The sequence below is a fragment of the Prenolepis imparis genome, unplaced genomic scaffold, assembly GCF_030444845.1.
Source record: "Prenolepis imparis isolate NDT839.2.m4 unplaced genomic scaffold, iyPreImpa1.0 SCAF_3, whole genome shotgun sequence".
In the NCBI taxonomy this organism is placed as follows: Eukaryota; Metazoa; Arthropoda; class Insecta; order Hymenoptera; family Formicidae; genus Prenolepis; species Prenolepis imparis.
Window position 1 is genome coordinate 6,479,907 of NW_028141161.1, and position 21,941 is coordinate 6,501,847.

The 21,941-nt window shown below is 33.6% G+C and overlaps 2 protein-coding genes across 14 annotated transcripts in view; both read left to right on the top strand.

Moving 5' to 3' along the window:
* Positions 1 to 8,430, top strand: part of LOC145933929 (uncharacterized) — a 44,436-nt gene extending 36,006 nt beyond the window's left edge. For all 13 annotated transcript variants that reach the window (XM_083033989.1, XM_083033988.1, XM_083033990.1 and 10 more), the window contains one exon: positions 1,231 to 8,430. In XM_083033989.1, the coding sequence (XP_082890115.1) occupies positions 1,231 to 1,278 (48 nt within the window). In that variant the 3' untranslated portion in view covers positions 1,279 to 8,430. The remainder of the gene's footprint in view (positions 1 to 1,230) is intronic.
* Positions 8,431 to 8,825: 395 nt separating this feature from the next.
* LOC145933931 (uncharacterized) lies at positions 8,826 to 15,800 on the top strand. Its single transcript, XM_083034002.1, has 2 exons — positions 8,826 to 11,905; positions 12,852 to 15,800. Exons 1-2 carry the CDS (start codon positions 11,514 to 11,516, stop codon positions 13,006 to 13,008), a joined length of 549 nt encoding a protein of 182 aa, XP_082890128.1. The 5' UTR covers positions 8,826 to 11,513; the 3' UTR covers positions 13,009 to 15,800.
* The last annotated feature ends 6,141 nt before the right edge of the window (positions 15,801 to 21,941 follow it).

Below are 21,941 nucleotides of genomic sequence, written 5' to 3' on the forward strand. Positions count from 1 at the left end.
CTCTTTTGAATTCTCGTTAAGCATCGGCATTCACAAAAGTTTCCAAACGAGCAAGATCGTCGATCTTTCCCAAGGTTTGCATGCTATTATCCTCGCAAACTTTGTGGTCGTAATTTCACAGGATATCGTTTTGGATGCTCCCCGATCTATAGAGCGGTAATAATTCATTCTGTCCATTTTTTCTTTCACGATCTTCTTGCGAGGCAGGTATTCGCCGATTTTGGGCGAATATTAAAATAGCGACGAGACTAATGAAGTATGTGTCAAATTAATCAATCTATTTCCCGAAAGAATTCTCGGTTGCAGCCTTCTAGGAATTCATTATAAAAGGTGATGACACCAGTGAAAAAAGAAATTAAATTTTCATGCATATGAATTAAAAGGAAACTGAAAATATATTTTGTCTTTTTCGATATTTAAACATTTATAACTTATAAATCCTTGAACATAAACGTTTTTTATTTATTTCCTCTGCAGAAATTTCCATAACTGTTTCTCTACTATGTTTGAAAAACAAAATAAAAAATTATAAATTTTTAAAATAATTATGTTGTAGATATGATGTGTATATCGTCTGTCATAAATTCAATTATTACTTATCATTATTCAACTATCAACTATTCAATTATCTCGATTTGACTGCGTGTTTTCCGGCGATAGGGTTGAATTACCAATGTTGGATGCATGCTTACGGTACGCTTTGTTGCGACAGCCGACAGATGGCTGGTTGCAGTAGCTCGTTGGCAATATGCACGTGCATCCGCACGCCTCTCGTGGACTCCCACTCTTCGTCTACCAACCCCCGAAACCTACTAGCGGCGTCGGTGACGTCAAGACGCATTGCGACATATCGCTCTACCCCGCTTCGCATCCCCTTTCGTCCCTATCCACATTGAAGGCGCGCTTTTTAGCTCGTGTCTGAACTCGCTCTTGCACTCGTTTGAAAAATCGTGCAATGAATGGGCACACGCGGTTGTATTATATGTACTGACCGTCTTAGCATCAGCTTTGTTTGGTTCTTTAAATTGTGATACAAATCATTTTGTACTGATGAAAAAATGCTGACCTTGTTTATTTAACAACTAACAAAGATGTATATGTATATATATATATATATATATATATATATATATATATATTTGAAAAATTATATGACAAAATATAAATACGTAAAATATATAAGACATATAAATTTTTTGAAGCTAATGTACTTTTATTTCTTTGTTACAGGTAAGTGAAGCTACTAAATTTTATTTGTACGTTGAGATACTAGGGTGAGTCGTATATATTTCTTTCATAATTCTTAAGATGTATAGGAAATATTCAAAAATCGTACAAAATTCATAAAAATTATATAGATTGTTTCCACTTTTATACTAAAGCTATACTATCAAAATTTGGATTTAATTCACTAACTCATTTAAAAGTTATTGCAATTTAAATTTTTGTTAGTTTTACACATAATTTTATGAAAATTCGTTACTATGTATATATAGATTGTACTATGTTAAAAATATCGAAAAATATGATACTATGTATTTAAATTTTTTAACATGTATAATTGGAACTTTAAAGAACAATGTTGCAAGTTACATTAATATTCACTAAACCGTTTAGAAGAAAATATTGATAACTTATTGAAATCTGGCTTTTTCTCTGATTATCATCAAGCATTAGGTTATGTCAACGCTAGAAACAGCTGAGAGCTACGAAATGAAACTATAGCGATTTTCTCTATGTAAAATGTACAGCGTGTGTGTAAACTAGCGTTGCTAACTTTTGTCTTCGATTGTATCTCTAGAACATCATCATTAAATAATTCTCACATAAATAGAAAACGTGTAATTTGACAATGAAGGTGTTGTTTTTAAAGTTTTGTAAGATCAAATGTTTGAATTTTGATCTGGAATCTGTGTGGAATGATCGCATTTTACGGATTAAATAATATGATAGAAAGTATCAGCAGGACACGCGCAGGGGGGTAGAAGTTTTTGCATTGCGATCGATCACGCGCCGACTGCATCCGGCTAACGTCATTGTCGTGCACACGTGACCAAATTCTGAGTTTCCTGCTCCTGATGGAAATTGCAGTGGCAATTTCATACTTACGCGTGCGTATACCGTTCATGCCTCCCGTTGCAGTCTGCATTGCGCCAGTGCGTAAAGTGGACGACCGATCCTGATTATCGAGATGCAACATCTCTATTGATCTTTCGGAATGAATCTTTTCCGCGATTCAGCTTTTATACAAATTGAGCGAGTCGATTAATTTTGCTAAATTAACGATTAGAAGAAATAATACCATGTATTTCAATATTTTTACATGTGTAGTTAGAACTTTAAAGAACAATGTTGCAATAATAAGAAATTGTCGCTAAAATTTCATTTTTGAATTATCACATTTGCTGAACATAGAGAGATATAGATATAATTTTACATTTCTCTTTATATCTTATATTCTCAATATAAATCAAGGCCAAAAGATTTTACACAAGAGATTTCGACAATACATAAAGGCTCGAGTGAAAAAATTATATAAATTAAAGTTGTTTAAATCGAGATGTTTGAAAATTGACTCGAAGGAACTGTATATTTATGCTTCAATTATTTACTTCAATCTGGAATTCATGTAAATAATGCGTATTCCAAGAGACCACATATATCTGCACAATTAAGATTCCAATTATTCATGCCACGAAGAAACAGGATGTAAAATAATACGCGCGCTAATTATGTTCGGTATAGGTACTTTATTACCGATGAATAGGACATGAAAATTTTGCAGACATATTGCGGAAAAACATTCATCCTCTTGGCAATATTTTATAGATGTTCGTAAAAGCCGCAACAAGTATAGATATGTAAATTTTACGATATGGCATCGTAAGAAGTTGAGATATTTATAGCGAAATGATGATGTTGAGCGAATACTTTCTTAACTTGCTGCTATTCCTGGCGAACAGCCCTGATGTGTGTTTAGCCGTTCCCAGACGAGACATTACCTTCGTTTTCAAAATACACTAACTGTCATACCGCCCACCAGAACGTGGGACGCATTCTAAGGAATTATATTAACTCACGAATATTTGCTTATGATCCAATCAGACAGGTTTTCGAATTGATTTTAATTTTACGTGTACAATTGATTATGTTTAAATTTTTTGGCACTTTGTCAATTGAATTGAAAGATTTTCTTGTAGAGTGCATTAGTATAAATACTAGAGAGTAGAAGAGAGAAAAGAGAAACTCAAAGGACGTACAATTAATTCTACGTAGCCAAAAATCAAGGCATCGTACGTTTATATAACTTTCATAAAATCGATATAATTCAATGAAAGTTGCGATATCATAGAGCAATTACGATGCGATATTTTCACAAAGAAGACCAATATTTCTCAAGTGATCAATAACTAAGCATTTCAACTCGTCTCGGTTCGTTGCAATATCGAGTTTCCTGTCTCTCGCAATTGATCACCATCCCCCTCCTCTGTTGTAAATTAAATTAATTAAACCTCATCATATGGTCTAAGATGTGCAAAGGTGCTACGACCAATTTCTGCAATTTGAAAGATCCCGTTTGGTGGCCTGGTTCAGTGTCACTCGAAGTAAATTAAGGGCAGAAGATATAGATAGAAATAGAAATACGTGGGTGGGGAAAACGAGAGCAAAATATATGAATGACCAATGGCAAATTTCAAGTAAATTAAATAAGTCTGAATTGCAGATAATTAATCGATCTTAGGAAAGGATATTACATCTTTTTTTCTGTTTAGGCTGTTTAGACTTATGTTTTAATAATTGAAATACCACTTTTCTGTGCACATTTTAAGCGGATGTCGAACAATCTCGTACAATGTTAATTAAAATCATTTCCTCTTTGAATAATTAATTCCCGTTCTATTAATAATTATCAGCTATCGATAGGCAATACATATTCAATTTTAACTCTGGCGAGTCGGCGATTCGGAAACGTACATAAGGCTCGCGGTGTATTTTTAACATCGGGATGCTCTCGTCTGTGAAAGTGTCTCCTCTGGTAGATCACATTTTGGAGAGCATAATCGCGCTTAGTATTGTCGCTCGATGGCGAAAGCTCGATCTACATACATGACAAGGTGATCGATTAAAATTCATTCTACGCGAAAGAAATCGATCTACCGATGTGATTTAATCAATAATAAATGCTCAATGTGTTTAGGTGCGAATAAGTTTGTGAAATTTACATTATGATTTGTGAGAGTTCGACACTGATCTAGGCGTATGCGGAACGAAAAGTTTTTCGATTTTCGATCAATCGATGTAATTTATTGATACGATGCAACTTCGACTTGTATGAAATCTTCCGATTGTAACAATTTTTTTTTCAATTTATACATGTGATTTGACGTGATGATAAAGATTTGGAGTGTGCTTAAAGATCGTGTCAATCCACACCAAGTATTGGTGGTTTATCATACGGATATTTTTCATAAAATCCAAAGAGTTGATGATTAGAGATTCACATTATGCACGCTGGTATCAGGAGCACGTTTCTCGGGATGAGGATGTTTCCGCGCCGGAGACGGAAATCGCCCGACCATGGGAGAAGGTAATGATTGTCTGATGCGAATACTAATTATCTCTGGTTGTGGAACACTTGCTTAATTGACAAATTAGATATCCTGTGAAAGAGAACTTGGTTGACAGATGAAGATCAATACTGCTAGCTGATTTCTATTCGCGAAATGTTAAAACTTAATATACATTATACGAGATAATTTGATTTTTTAATCGATAATAAATATATCATAGACTTTGTGCTTATGTGTCTTTTTTATATAAATTAACTGAAAACGCAAGATTTTTTGTAGATTGAGTGTAGATACAATGATGTTATTATGAGATCGACTGGCAAATATTATATAATGAAACAAGAATAGAAAAAACAAAAATTCATATTACTGATAACTGATGAATAATTCGCGAAAAGTGTTATGCACAGCATTTTGTGTTATCGCATAAAGCTTTTTTGCGAAGATTGAAGATTTAATCTGTCATTAAATATCAATTAAACTTTTTTTTTCAATTTAATATACATTAAATATTGGATACACATAAATAGATGATAGTACAAGTTAGGCTATGAATGTGCGATAAACTCGCTTCTGGCAAACTTGTGCCATCTGACGCAAGCTCGTGGAAGTTGATGAGTAAGCAGTCGGAAACTTTGTCTCTGGGGTGTTTCGAGATACTAATATATATCAAAATATTGAAACTTTTTTTCGGTACCGGGGTTATTTTTTTGCATCGATACTGCTGATGCATTTTAAGAATAGTAGATTTGAGTAGCGCTGAGTAGAACCGATGTATTTATATATTATACACGATATTATACTATGAACGAATTAAAGATGTCGAGTTCTTTTTAAATCAATACAGCTTTTGTTTTTTTGTAATATTTCCGTTTCTGTGTTGTATACAAAAAGATTTTATTGTTTTATTAAAGTTTCATCGATATTCTTATGCGACAATTTGAAAATATTAGGTATGTATCTGATTTCCCGGAATTTATTTATATATTTTGCTGGCGATGTCTCTCTTTATTGACATTATTCTATTTAAACACTATACGAATAAAACGTGTCAAATTAGAAGGGCTTTATTCATAGACGAAGGTGTATTTGTGTACGTTAGACATCGCGTGGAAATAGATGAGCAAAATATATTCAGATAGATTATTGCGTGGTTTATTTAATTTTTGATGAGTTAATTTAATAATTTGACAAGCTACTTTTAGTTGATGATTAAATGCATTAATTCGAGTTTTTAGGTATTTCTTCATTAATAGGCTCAATCACAAGAATAATCAGGAAAAAATTCTAAATTAATTTCTTTAAATTAGTAGAAAGTTTATTGAGATTATATTGACTAGCGGAGAGATAAAAATAAATAAAAGTAAGGTTTTGCACAATAGATTTTGATTTTAATTTCAATTTCTTGTTAGGAATGCGTCAGTATTCTATATTATTGATTGTAAGTACTCTACATTTTTTTAAGTTAATCCTTAACTCGTTCGCAATCGATCAATAATATCACATGTATATTGAACAGAAATCTTAATAAAAGCCACCTTGAGAAAAGGGGGCAACTGAATTCAACAATATTGACCGAAGTTGTAGATTACCTGCAGGTAATCGAAATGCTTTTCCCCGCTCTTGTCCACTTTCCCCCTCAACAAGCGTTTACTTAATTATATTGCATTGTTTTTTTTGCAGTCTATATATATACATCTATTTTTAAAAAAATCTATAATTTTTATATCCACGATTATGTCGAATTAATAGAGAACAACTGAAATAGAAAAAAATGAGAAATTATTAGAAAACAAGGAGCTTCGCTGCTGATGGTGATAAAATTCATGGTCAGTATTCATTCTTTGTTGTATATCACGTTAATTTTTTTAAAATTATTATATACAGACACACACACACACACACATACACACATACATTTTCGGGTGATATTCCATATAAATCTGATGTCGGCACCCATATATCTCGTGCGCGTTACTTGCGTCACTGTCGATGCATAGCATATCGTGCATATCCAACTAGTAGTGGAATACTAGGACAGGCCAGATCTAGGGTCGTCGACTCGGCCGCGAAGTGTGTGAGTCGCGGCATACCGCTGTCCTATAAACGGTCAACCCTCTAAGAGGTTCTGAAGTTTTCTCTTACACGCCGGTTGGGGGTTTATAATGTGCCAATCAGTCCGAGCATCCTCTTTTTCTTCTCTCTTTTTGCCTCTCGCGAGTTATTCAACGCGAGATATTCAAACATTACTCTTGATAGTAATCATCGTCGTAGATCCAAGAAACTGTCACCTTTTTTGAAATCTTATTACACAAAATACTTGAAGATACAGCGATCTAAAAATCTTGAAAATTAATTAAATCTAAGACAATATGATATTCAATGTAATAATAAAATTATATTAAAAAGAACAATTTTTTTTCTCTCTTTCTTTTAAGCATTCTTTGAAATGCTTTTAATATTGAATCAAACTTTTGAAGACAACGTAAAAAATACAAGTAAGATTATTCTATTCATTAAATATATTCATATTTTATTTAATGTAATAAAGAAAAGCTCTTTAAGATTTTTCCAGTGATTTTTCTATCGACTTTTTGCCTAACTGACTCAATTTTACTATGTGGCACATCGAACAATCATAAATCAAAGGCGAATGTATTATCTCATAGACGGTACCGGCGCGTTCCATTTCCTAAACCTATGCCGGCATTGACGAGCGTCGTTTACGACACGACACGACACGGATACACACGCGAGACCGCGGCAGCAAGTCAGAAAGAAAGGAAGTGAACGCGGTCGACCAGCTGACCAACCACGGATACGCCTTCGGGTGGTTGCCATAAGTTGTGCAGGTCATGCACGACGGGTCAGGAGAGAGAAGTCAGTTATACCAACGCCGTGCTACCATTCGCGTCAGTGATTGGTCGAGTCTGCGGAAAACATCGTTTCAAAAAATATCAAATTCGATTGCTCGTCGCGTAAATATAACGTGTGCGCGAAGAAGCTGACCTAGACGAAGGGCCGGAAATTTGCGAGAAAGCTCCGTGGATAGTACATACGTATTATCTTCGGATAGCTTTTTTCGTCACGTGACGACGGGTGGGTAGATAAAATAATCGGTATAAGAATAAGAAGCTGTCTCAGATAGATCTTTGGTATGAATAGTCGGTTTGATTGCTTGATGTGTGTGTGATGATTGTCTTCAGATGAGCGAATATATGATGTAGAAGAGAGGGAAGAAAGCGAAAATATATAAGAGAGTAAAAAGAAAAAAAAATAGTTAGAAGAATAAAAGAAAAAGGATTATCATTAAAGTTTGGTTATTCTTAAATAGTAAAAAAAAAAAGAAATAACACATGAGTAATAATAAGATATACATGGCGAAATTTATTTTCATTATATGGGAATTTATTTCTCACTTCATTGAACAGCTAATAGTACTCCGAAACTTTTAAGAGACTCTCCTGATTGATTATTTGCTTTTGTTTGAGCTTGAGGTAGTCAGGCTTGTCGGAATACATCAAAGAATTCTTGTGAAGCTCATCTCTCTCGCTTTAAATATACTTGGGATGAAAGTATTTTCTTCTTTCGTCAATCGCTTATATCTTAAATAGGAATAGTTCTTAATTTTCAAATCACAAACAATCCGCGGAAAAATTAGTGTTATAAAATCGCAAAATAACGACATCGAATTTTCCTAAAAGTATGAAAATTGATGATATATTATATATACATATATTATATATACGTATTATCTTAAAAAAAAAAAAATATATATATATATATACACACATTGTAACTAACGATCGAAGATTGATTAGCGAGTTCCACTTACAAAGTCAGCGAATAACTTTATATTTCTGAGAACCTATATTTATATACTTATTTTTTAAACATAATAGAAAAATTCTTGTTTAAAAGTTTAGAGTTTATTTTTGCTTTGCAAATTATATATATATATATATATATATATATATATATTGCATTATGTATAGCACATGTATTTTCGAAATTTAATCTATCAGTTTAATTATAGATAAAATCTTACAGAAATATTACATGTATTTGGGCTATAATTCTAATTAAGCTTTGTTTTAATTAAGTTGTCATTTCAGTTATATGTAGATCATATTTGACACAACACATATTTTTCATCATCATATGGTTAAATTCTAGCCAATTGCTAACCATCTTCTAAAATCAATCCAAGATTTTATATATTTTCAGTCTTACATTAATTTATTTCTCTTGCTTTTTTAGATCGAGAGATTAATTAATAATATTATAATTATCATGTTATTGAATTATTATAATACGTGTTTTTTTTAACTTTAAAATAAAAATTGTATATAATAAAAATTGCGTTACAGTTTTTCTTCAAAGTAATTTTGCTTTATTGTTAAACATTTTTTTTATACAGCATGATTACGTAGAATGTGTCGCGTTTGAATCGGGGTTAGCGTGCCAAGTGAGTCTCGTTTTCTGGTATTGACCAGGTAGTCATGCCTCGTTACACCGCCATCTTGCAACTGTTGATAGAAGCGTTCCGGCGCGACTTTTTTTCTCGCAATAAATCAGAAAAACTTAGATAAAAAAATATAATTTTTGTTTTTACAATTTTTATCATTCATTTTTCATTGCTGAATAAAAATGGATGTATATTTCTGTATGAATGCTGACATGGCTTTCGTGTGTGGCGAAAGGGAAGTTTGAAAGATATTATGATTTTTCAAAGCTCAATATCAAACGCGAAGGTCTCGTGCGATTCTGTAGATTAATCACGTTTATCTTCCGCGTAATCGAATGCAATGGTTGCGGGCGAACTTAAATTGGCCGACTGCCAACTAGTTTAGCAAACTAAGTCCACGTGCTTCACGTCGTCGCAAACTCTGCCAGCCATCGGCTGTTTTATTTTGCCAGAAGCTTTTTCTTTCACCTTAGAGGAAATCAATCTCACAATTGAGCATTCCATTCTCATTGTTGTCTTTATGTGCGTATTTGGCTAGCGTTGTGCTGCCACCCAGCGACTCGCCCTTGAACTAGAATATTTTGGGGTTGATAGGGGGCACGAATAATATAATTGCCTATTATCAGTCGGCATCAACGCAATTATAATAAACAATTATTCGATACATTATCTTTTGTTTCAGTCATGTGTTTACTTCTATTTGTTTTTTATTCTATAAGAGAAAAAGAAAGATAGAAATTTTTCAATTTTGTTATATATTATCTATAACTGTTGTTTTAACAAGGTTTTGAGGATATCGATCAGACGTCCAAACTTATTTCCTCCGACTTAAAAAATAAACTTTTGCATAATTTAATTCCAATCTTTTTTTATTGGAACTGGAAAAAAAAATAAATATGATGAAAAAAAGAAATATGATGAAAATATATCTTGCAATTTGTTTAAAATTTTTTCTTTTTCAAAGAGGAATATTTTTTATTGGATATATTTTATTGGATATCTCAGTAATTTGAAATTTAGATTAATTAGAATTTAATGCAATAAAACGCTTAACTTATTATTAGTACTTGGAACAAAATGACCAATATAAAATTTTAAGATGTATTTTGCTTAAATGATTATTTATATTACACTTATTGTTAGTTCCAAAGTATTATTTGAGTGAAGAAAAAACATATATGAAAAAAAAGAAAACAAAAGATAAAGATAAAGTTGTTTACGAATCACACAACGCGTCGCGTTGGAGGAAAGGTTAATTATCTAGAACGGCATGTCGGTCTGTTCGCGCAACCTTCTATAGAATCGAAGTTATCCCACTGCCCCTGTTTACTCTGAATGTTACATCCCCGCGATTCGCCTTGACTGTCCATCAACAGTCTGACACATCACTAGCGTCTCGTGGTCTGCGGTGCTGCCACCAATAGCTTTCTTCGAAAATTAGGAACATGGCGCGCGGGCGCGAAGGGGGTAGTGGCACGTTAGAAGAGAGGGCAGCGTATTCACGCGAAGGAACTATATCAATCGTAGCATCGTGGCATCCGGACTTTTCACTGGTCTTTCCTCGCTATTTTTATTCTTATTATGAATTTCTCAGCTACGTCATTCACGATTATTCACCAGATTCGTCTATGATAACGGCAGACTTATTCCCCAATGATCGAGTGTGTTTTCATTTGCACAATATGTGAAGTCGTGGTCATGGCTTGGTGTTAACAGGATTTCTTTCCTTTGAACTTTGGTGATATTCCCCGTGCATCTCAGCCAGTCTTGATTTGCTTATCACACTAGTCAGTCTCTGTTCCTTTCACTCGATGCGTCGTAAGCGCGTCGTCACCACCCAACCCAACCCTTTCCCAATTTCTGTACCTCGTTACATAGCACCTTGTACACGTACCGCGGTGCTGCCATCGCGCGGCGCAATAGAAGGGTAACACTAGAACAGTGGGACGCGGAGGGTGTTGCGTCGCGTCTTGTCAAGTGAGTCGACACGATTGCGAGACAGAAGTAGGATCTCAGCATCTCAGCATCAGTGTTGTCGTCGTGCACGTTGTCGTGCGCGTCGTCTCCCTCTTGAAAGCCTTGTCGTTTCTCGTTTCCCTGGTGCTTCTTCTTCCCTAATTCTTGTCCTCAGGCGCGCGATACAACCCCTCCCGGAAATCGGATGAGTGGCGTGTGCGAGTCAGGGTAAAAGGAATAGACAAATTGGTCAGTAGTGACGCGTGCATGAGGTCGGGCAAGCCGGCGTGCCGGGTTCCGTCCCGGCTACGCGGTGGTAAGTTCTCGGACCCTTCGTCGCAGTCATTTTCGTCGCGTTCGCAGAGCGCGCGAATCGGTGATCGTAACGCCGAGAGAAAGAAAAGCCGTCAGTCGGCGTTAACTGAAGGCAAGCGAAAGGTGCGCGGGATTGTCGGCAGGGGCAGCCACGGAGGTCGGAGAAGTGGAGTCATCGCGGGTGGCGATTATCGCGGGTTTGAATGGGTGGGCCGGGCGCCGGTAGGGTTACCAGGCACGAGCTGAACGCGGTGCCTCAGAGCCACGTCGGTCACGGGGAACGTGCCCTTGGCGAGTCACCAGCACCAGGCTGCCGCTGTCACCCTCCGGAGCGAGTGTCATCCGACAGTGCCGTCCGTTCCTCCGCTCAGTTACCACCTTCGCCGCCACCGCTTACCTCTTTACATATCGACAACAACGGCACTGTGTGCGCCGTCATCAGCGCCAACAACAACACCATCAACACCAAAAATCCGAGTGATCGCAAAGCTAAGAAGGCGGCCGCCATGTCTTCACCGCCGAAACATCGCAGGGGCTTCGACCCCAACGACCCAGCGGAATATCACCGCTATCGTCGCGTTAAGACGAAGCAGCGGTGAGTGCATTCACCTATGATATCGATTGTTTTCTCTCTCGATCCACTGGAAGGCTGACATTGACAATCGGCTGATTATATCATGCCTAATCCATTTCCTTTTCATATTCTTTGTCGTTATGTATATTTTCCTCATCTCTTCCTTATCACTTCTCGATCGCAGGTAGAATTTATCAACTTGGATTCTCACTTCTTTCTTTTGATATTTATATACAATGTATATTTATGTATATTAATGAAAGTCAATTTTCGAGAAAAAAAAAACGTTATCTTTAGAGTACACAAATCTATGTATGACAAATTTATATTTTCTTCAACATTTTCTTTTATTTATTTAATATCGAATTGTGTGAACATATAATTCTTTTTATGAATATTAATTGTTGTTAAACTGTATCTTTAGTTTAGAGATATATGTATAATTTATATAATTGTTGACTTAAAACACAAAGTGACAGAGATTAGGTTCCATCTGCGAACAGTCTTCACGAATGCCAATTCGACCTGGAAACTGTACACGTGACGTGGAACGATCGAGTCGATATCCTTTCCTTTTTCCGCGCGATCCATCGAGTACTTATCAAAATTTCCATAGTGATATATCACATTACAAGAAAAAATACGTTTGTTGTTACGTGCTTTTTTTCGATTCAATATCTTTTATCGATCGATATCTACATGCAATGCATTGAGATATCGATCTTTTTTCTCTTATTTAGAGAATTCGTTTAACAAAATTAATCTTAATTAATTGTTACAAATTTTGGCGGAAAACACGAAGATTAGGAGAACATGATAGATCGCAATAAAGCATGATTAACTGAATAATTAGATAAATTTCTAAATTATTTCCGAATTTCCTCCTCCTTCTCCGTTCATTTCGTGACATTTACTCATCGCCCTTGTCACGCAGCTTCCATTGATGCCGAATGCACAATGTTCACAGAGGCTTTGTATGTCCCACATCGTGTGACCTTCGGCGCCGGACACAGACCTCCCCGAGATTCCCCGACACATCCACCAGCACAAGGCATTATAAAACACACACAAGCTTGCGATGTTCGATGTTGGACCGCTTACTGGTTGTACCCCCGCCGCTATAATGCGACGAAAGTACGATCGTTGTGAGAATAAAAAAGATATATATATATATATATATATATATTATTTTACCTGAAAATAATATAAAGCGTCCTGTTCCTGATAGTACCTCTTGTAATATGCATGATAATGTCAAATTAAGCGATATATAATATAGTTTATCAATCCAGTATATAAAATGTAGTATGAATATATAAAATAAGTGAGAAAAAACCGATGTGTATATGTATATATTATAGAAGTGACAGACAAGAAAAGAAAAGATAAGATAGAGATCATATATGTAAGAGATATATTAAATAATGAAAAAAAAATTTATATACAGAGTTATAAGATAAGGCTGGGTGTTTCTGATTTATATATATGATTTATATATATTGTTCCTTTTCATTTGCATATTATGCGATTAGAAAGGGAAGAATGAGTTAGGCGTGGTCCGTTCGCATATAATACCGAGACGATATGGAATTATTCGGCGATTAAAATTTAAAAATTGTTTTTCCTGATCTGAGCTTGGAATGCGCTGCCATGGAATGGAATGGGGATGCTTGCACCTTGGGCGAAAAAGGCTTTCACGCACTGCCGAGTTATCGATGTTTGGTGAGATGCTGCGCATTGTACGCAGCGAACGACCCACGGAACGCTTTTGCTCAGTGTGTCTCGACTCCGAAAGAGATTGGCTTCTGCTTGGAAGATTTACAAGGGAGAATAACGAAAAAGTAAAATGAGTGCCTTTTCTTTCATCGACTTCCATCATTCTCTTTCCCTTTTTCCCCATTTTTTGTTCGTTTGCGGAAGTATCCTACCTTCCTTTAGTGAGTTTGATGTTCCGGCTCGTTTTTTTCAGCGTGTTTCGAAACGTTGATAATACATTAATTTATGAATTGAAGAGCCAAGTATATATATAAAAAGGAGCAACACACTATATTCCTTATAAAGTATCGTAATTTTTTGTAGTCTTTTTGTAGACTATTTAAGGGGTTTGAAGCAAGATTTATATCATTTATGTAAAAGCGACTCTATATACGGACTTGCTCCTTCAATTATTGTGATTTTATCAATTTAAAGGTGTCATTATTCGTTTCATTATACGTTTGCACTGCGAGAAATGCGCATGCATGATTCCATCGAAGGTTTGCACGTGAGATGTAACAGACCGATGTTGATACGAATATTGTAATTCATTACTATTACTTGCGCAAGTGTGCGGATTGTTTCAAGTTAGATGTTAATGATGCGTTTGTCATAAGATGTTAATACCAATATTAAAGGTATAATTGATATATTAAAGACTGATACACAAAAATATATTTAACGTCTCTATTACATGATTTGAAAGTCATATCGACTTAATATGTAAGAAATCTTGCGTTGATAAGCAAATGTTGCCTCAGGATACGCAGTCTTCGAATATAAAGACGATAGACGAATTGTAAAAAAAAACGAGTTATTACGCGCGCGCGCGCACACACACACACACACACACAAAATTCATTCTTTTATTCATTGAATAATAAAGAGGACTCTCGTGTAAAGAGGAGTACCCGATTGTGCACGATCAATCAAGCATTCTTAACCAACTAAAGACTTGGATAATTAGATCTTCAGACCGATCGATAAACATGAATGAAAGATTGTTGCTAGACAGAGTATTCTGTCGAGTTTTATCTTATTCATAGTTTTAGAAAATATTTTTTTGAAAAATTTGCAAATCAAATTTTATTTTTTTTATAAATATATATGTATATTATCTTTATTCAGACTATATACACTTTTTACGGAATGTAAACGGCAATTGTAAAACGAAAAAATATATGAACTATTAAGTGAAACTTTTGTAAGGCTCTCAATATGAAATATATATTTAAATTTCAACGGGCTAGTTAGAGCCAAATGTGGATGGTATTGCATCAGTTTTATAGGAAATTAATTTCTGGAAACTAATTCGTTAGTTGTACACAAGGCACAAATTTTCCTTGGTGCGATAATAAGTAATTAAATCAATCTCAAGTCGAGATTTTTATTTTAATAAACCCCTCTATCTCTCCTAAATGTATCCTGTGTACAATTACTCAATTTCAATGAGAAATATTAATTTTTCTTGATATTTTTTATGTTAAATTCACTTCTTACTTAGATTTCCTTTTCGAACCGAAAAAAAACTTAAGGTCAAATCTGAATGTTTTATGGAATGGACTTAAAAAGACGAACACTTTCACACTTCAAATGTTTTTTTAGGATTTTCTAAATGGCAGTAATGATTTTTTGAAATTGACCTTTTTCGAACTTTGACCCTAAATAACTGAACGGGTCAACGAATCAACCTCCGGTTTATGCCAAAAAAAAATTTGTATGTCCTTTCAAACGATATAGTACAATATAGGAGGTTCTGTTTGACATTTTTGAGTTGGGGTCTCTCTGGGGTAACCTGAGAGGTAACAATCCCTGCAATCCTCTTAAAAGAGTAAAAATGATCCTCCCTCGAAATGATCAAACACGTATTTCGCGATTTTTCATAATTTTGAGCCGTTTCCGAAATATAGGGGTGGGGACAGACTTTATAGACATTCTGTATATATAAGATATATATATAAAAATATATATAAAAAATATATACACATATATGTATATGTATAAATTCTTGCGAAAAAAGGTTACACTTCATCGATCACTTTAATTTTCTCACATATATTATAATAAATATAGTCCTAAATCATGTTGCAGATTCTTCCAGTTTCTGAGATATGATGCTTTATAGTATTATATTTTTATATATTCCTAATTATATTTAGTTTTTCTATTGTGTGTTATTTGTATCTCTTTGTTAACATTTTTGTTTAAGTATCTTTTTTAATAAATAAATAAAATATGATTTTTTAAAACGACCAATAGAGCCAAGCACAAAAATTAATTCTAATTTTTAGAACTGTATCTCTTGGTTTGAGATTACTAAGTTCCATCAATTCATAATCCTCGAACTTTACAACGGGAAAATAGGCGAGAAAAATATAGGTCCGAAAAGTCGCTGAAGCGGGAATTGAACCCGCGTCTTTCGCTTGCCGGGCGACTACTCTTACCACTAAGCTATTCAGACCCTTTCGATCCTATATTTTTCATTTGCCTTATAATGGATGTTAGTAAATAGCGCCATGAATTAGGCCCAGACGCAAATAAATAAATTTAAGAAATATTTTTATCGGCTCTCAGTATTTAATAAATAAATATAATATGATTTTTTAAAACGACCAATAGAGCCAAGCACGAAAATTAATATCTTTTTTAAGTTTAAGTTACTTTTTTTATCTTCAGTATGATTGTTACATTATTATTGTCAACAGATTTCACCTATTTCTGCCAGTTTTTAAACAACTTTCGACATACGACTACACGAATTTTTCAGTTCAAAGAAAAGTATATATTTTATTGTTCTGTTTTTTAAATTAAAATTACATTTAGCAATAATTTATATATCATCTCATTTTACAGTTGTATTAGCAAGAAAAACTGACAACAAAATTGAATATTACAATAGAAAATAAAATCTGCACTTTATAAGAAAACTATGTACAATGAGAGCAAATAAGTTTGCCATCATATACATGTTCGATAAAGTTATTCTGAAGCCTCATGAGTTTTCCCAATGATGAAGGTGTTCTTTCCAAGACTGTTACACTCGCAAGTTATTGACGTTTTTTTCCAAAGGTAGATCAATGGAATGAGAGTAAAGTCTAATCCTTTACTTGATGTTTGAATCTAACATAATGATGTCCCTGAATTTTATATTTTGACTTTTTACATATTCAGCGAAACATTTAGATTTCAGTAGCATTATTTTATTCGAGTTAAATGGATAAAGATCTAACTTTTTTCACATATATGTTATCTATACCGATTTACTTTATTAAGTCGAATTAATTTTCCAATTAACATTCGTTTAAGTTTTCAAGTCCCTCCACGGCGCATTGCTCCACTGAACGAATTTTATTTCTCGTCCCTTTTAATTGCATCTCGCAATCGATTCTATTTTATTTTTTTTTTACATTATTCTGCTTTTCGAAATGATCCTCACTTAATCTGTGACGTCGGGAGTTAAATCTTATTAGCGATATCTTCGCGACTTAAATTTCGAGAGAAATGTGATTACGCATTTTTTTTCACGATACATTATATCGCTTCTAATTTTATTTCTAGTTTTATTATTATTAGATTTTTTGTTTCTAATTTGTTTTTTTATATTAATGTTTTCCATTAGTTAATTTGTGTAATTAATTTGATTATTTATTTAAATAAACCCAAAGCAATGTATAATTGTAATGTTAAATGTTTTATGAGTGACTTATTATACATATTTTATGAGAAAATTATTTCTTATGAGATGATATTATAATAATTCACGAATATGTCAACATTTACATTATTGAGACAATATCATCAATTATTTGAAGCTTATTAACATGAGATTTATGCGATTGAATGATATTCCGAATAGCAGTATCCATATCATAATCAGTAAATGAGCTTGTTATAATACAGAATATCAAAATGTTGGTATGACACCGTTGTTATAAATAATTAATCACGAAAGCTATTAATACAGTTCATATAAACATATATATGTAGCGAGATATTCAGCAAATAGTTGACAAGTAACAATTCCTATCAATGACATTATAATTAGATTGTAAAATGTAGGAATCAATACTGAAGATGTGTTTTTCGATAAATTTAAAACCGACTATTTTTGGGATAATTCTAGTAAAGGATTCATTATATAAATTAAACTAAAGCATTAAAGGCTTCTGCCATTATGAATGTTTCATGATGCGAAATTTCGATGTATGAAGTGATCCGAACTGTCGTACTTTGAAGTGCGCTTTTACATAAGCATGGTTACACACACACACACACACACACACACACACACACACACACACACACACACACACACACACACACACACACACACACACACACACACACACACACACACACACACACGCACGCACGCACGCACACACACACACACACGCACGCACGCACGCACGCACACGCACACGCGCGCGCGTTATATGTGTGACATACATGATAGGGTGTCTGGTAATAATCGCTTCGTCTATCGTGTGCAAATAGAACGGATTTAATCGAGTAAGGTTCTCTACTGTTTTGCGATCTTCACAATAATTAATGACAAATTAATCAAAAAATATTGACCAATCCGCTCGAGCACAAGCTCGTGAAAAAAAGACAGCCCAATATTATTAAGCGGTTATCAGGCATGTTACGAAATTTTGGGATTAATAATCAAGTTTAATTATGTATTGCGCCTAGCAACCGTGTGACAGTGAGATATCTCTTCTCATTCTGCTTATATTTGCGCGCATTGGCCGATTTTTTTAGTCATCTGTCACCATTTTTTGTGGGGATATGTGAAGTTATGTTTGAACTGCTGATGATGAAAGAAAATATGAAGCAAAGATTACGCGACGCTTGCATTTTAGTGATTTTTGAAATGCTATTAAATGTTAGGAATCCGAATACTTTTGTTAATTCGGATAAACACATGTTTACAAGTCCATGGTGAACATTTTGAACATTTAATAAATTAAATAGGTCAGTGTAAATGTTATGATTTTGATTTCAAAATTATATCTCGTAAACTATCTTTCTCGTGATCGTCTATCTCGTAAATTTCTTTTCTTGATCAGCTTACTCTTATTAACTTCTTATGCCGAAAATTGCAAGGAATCGATTTACATTAACAAAATATGATGGTCCCATTTAAAAAAAAAAACAAATGACCTTTAAATAATCTTAACTTCAATTTAACGCATATATATAATTTATGGGTAAAAATATTCGTTCTTATATTTATACTTTATTTACACTTTACATATTTTTTTAATTTCCAAATATAATTTTCTAACGATTATTTGTTAGACTGAAAAATATGCAAATGTTTTATATGTCAGTGCCTTTGCCACGGATAAATGATTGCTGCGAGTGTGTCCGGACTCGTGTCACCGTTCACTACATCCCTTCGTTACTTGAACTTTGTGACTTATGTCATGGTGTATCACGCACTACATGTGCTACAATTACGTGTAAAACTCATAGTACAGTTAATTTAGGATTTGACCTTGAAAAAAATGTTGGCAAGCTGAATTGTGGGCATACCTTTGTTTTCGCATAAAATTGAAGGTGAAAAAGTTTACCATTGTACAGTAGCCGTTAAGAAAAATAATTAAACAATTAGGACTAAAATTCCGTTTTTTTTTGCAAATATCTCGTTAAATATCGATTTTACAAAAAAAAAATACAAGAATGGAAAATTAAAGAATGGACAATTTTGCATAAAAAATATTCTATAAGTTTTTTTCGTACGAGCAATACTTTTCGCGTAAAAAATTTTGCAATGTACGCTGCGCGATGAAATGACGGAACGCGATGGAGCGCGCTGACAGACGTTACATGAATTGAAACGCCACACGCGCGCACAAAAAATGTCATAACTTTTGAACGAATCATCATAGAGAAATAAGCGAAGAATTATTGAAAAGCTGAAAATTTCAGCTTTTTAAAGCAATTTGTTTCGTTATTCTACGACAATTTTAAAAAATTCTACGATGGTTTAAACAAAATGTTACACGTAATTTTTGTCTTTTTTCATTAAATTAGCAACAAGTAGGTTTCAAATTGTTAAACAAAAATGCTTTTAAGATGTTATAGTATATTTTTGTTTAAAGTGACTGTAGTACCACAGACATCTACAGGGTGTCCGGTAATAGTCGCATCAACCGTCGTGTGCAGATTCCTGGGATCATTTGGAGACGATTTTTCCTCAGCAAAAATGTCGAGACACCAATAATTTTCGAGTTATAAGCGATTGAAAATAAAGGGTTTTTCGCAAACTAAGCCTTGTGGAAATAAAATAATAATAAATTCACATTCTTCAGTTAATTTTAGGTAGAGTTTACTTTAATAGAATTTTAATTTAAGGCTTAGTTACAAAGATACATGATGGCAAAAATTGAAAACATGCAAAAAATAATGACCTCCCTCGACATTTTCGCTGAGGAAAAATCGTCTCCAAATGATCCCAGGAATCTGCACACGACGGTTGATGCGACTATTACCGGACACCCTGTATATATTACTAGACTGCTAACTTCTTCGAAATACATGACCCCAAAAACTCACGCGCATGCGTGAAATAAGCAGGATAACATTTGTTGAAGTTAGTTGAATTTCAAGCAATATATATATTATATGACGTACTCAATTTATTTAACGCGTTTAAGGAGATTATCGTTTAGAGGCCTCGAAAATAGACGATTTTTACTAATTAATTTTCTTCAAAACTATGCAGAGGCGATAAATTGTAAACTATATGTGTAATTTATAATACATATTTAATTCGGAAGTCGGAAGTAGTAAATAAAAATAACGCGAAAGACAATAGATGATATAAGTAAAGACTGAAATATGTAGAATATAATTGTTTTTAACAATGTTTATGTTGTAATAAAATAATGACATACTTTGAAAGAACATTAGAGTTTAACAATTAATTATAATATGTTATTATATATGTTATATAATATGTTATATAATATATTATAAAAATATATTAAATTAAAACAAGACGTAATATAGTACAAAATAACATACATATACATATATACATTATTCTCTGTAAAACAATATTTGTTTTGTTAATTGGTGTCTTTTTCGTATTGGTTTCAGTATCTCTTGCAAATAAAATTTAGAATATGAATGCAGTCTTATACTTTAATATAACGAAAACTAATCATAATAATAAGGCGAATTTTATGTGGTATATCTGAGACACTAATAGACCTATAAAATTTTATTTTAGAATTCGTCTTTCACGTACTTTTACAATTTCTTATACAGCAAGTTATCGTCATATTTCATCTGTACACATCACAGATATCTGGCATTTATTACACATAGGCCATATATTACATATGTATAAATTGATATTACATATACTATGCTATATGAATATACTATATCCAGCACTCTCCCACCATTTCTCTCTTTCCTACTTAAGTCATACAAAAGTTTACTTCTCACAATACTTTTTCGGCGTCAATTTTTGGTACGGTATATAAGAGAGTTAGCAGTCTAGATAATATATAGATGTCTGTAAAACCGCGTGTTGAATTCAAATGTTGATAGTTTCAATTGTTAACAATTATATTAGCAACACTCTGTTCAAAGTTAGCTGCTTCATTATTTTTTTACTACTCATTATTCAGATCTTTTGCGTTACGTATATAGTGCTAAATATTTCAACTCATACTAAATCAAAAATGATTTTAAAACTGTCTCCTCTCTCTCTCTCTCTCTCTCTCTCTCTTTCTTTTTCTATAACATAAATTATATTAGGTTGGCTACAAAAAGTCATTGCGTTTTTTTTCCAATAATGGATATACATGTCTTGAAATGTAGCTAACTTTATTCTAAACCTCAAATTCATTATGTAACTTGACAAACTGACAGTTGAAGCTTGTTTTAGGAAAAGAAAGGGCACGATTTCGTTAACGTTGTTTGTTTGCCATCAATTTCAAAATGGAAAATCAAAAAGAACATTTTCGTCATATTTCGTTGTATTACTTCCGAAAAGGAAAAAACACTGCAAGCTCATAAAAAGTTATATAATGTGTATGGTGAAGATGTCTTAAAACTACGGTAGTGTCAAAATTGGTTTGCTAAATTTCGGTCTGGAGATCTTGATGTTAAAGACCACGTTCAGGAAAGCCAATCGAAGTTGATGATGATAAAATTAAGGCATCGAATCCAATCATGAAGTTGCCTGAAAAATGGTAAAAGATAATCGCGCGAACAAAATGGACAATGTATTATTTAATAAAGTTTTTGTTCGCCATGAAAAATTCGCCTCTCATTTACA

Excerpts from the sequence above, each read along its gene's own strand:
- LOC145933931 (XM_083034002.1), top strand. The coding sequence starts at position 11,514 with ATGGGTGGGCCGGGCGCCGGTAGGGTTACCAGGCACGAGCTGAACGCG. Across the intron at positions 11,906-12,851 it reads CGCGTTAAGACGAAGCAGCG|AGGCTTTGTATGTCCCACAT; the intron begins GTGAGTGCATTC and ends CAATGTTCACAG.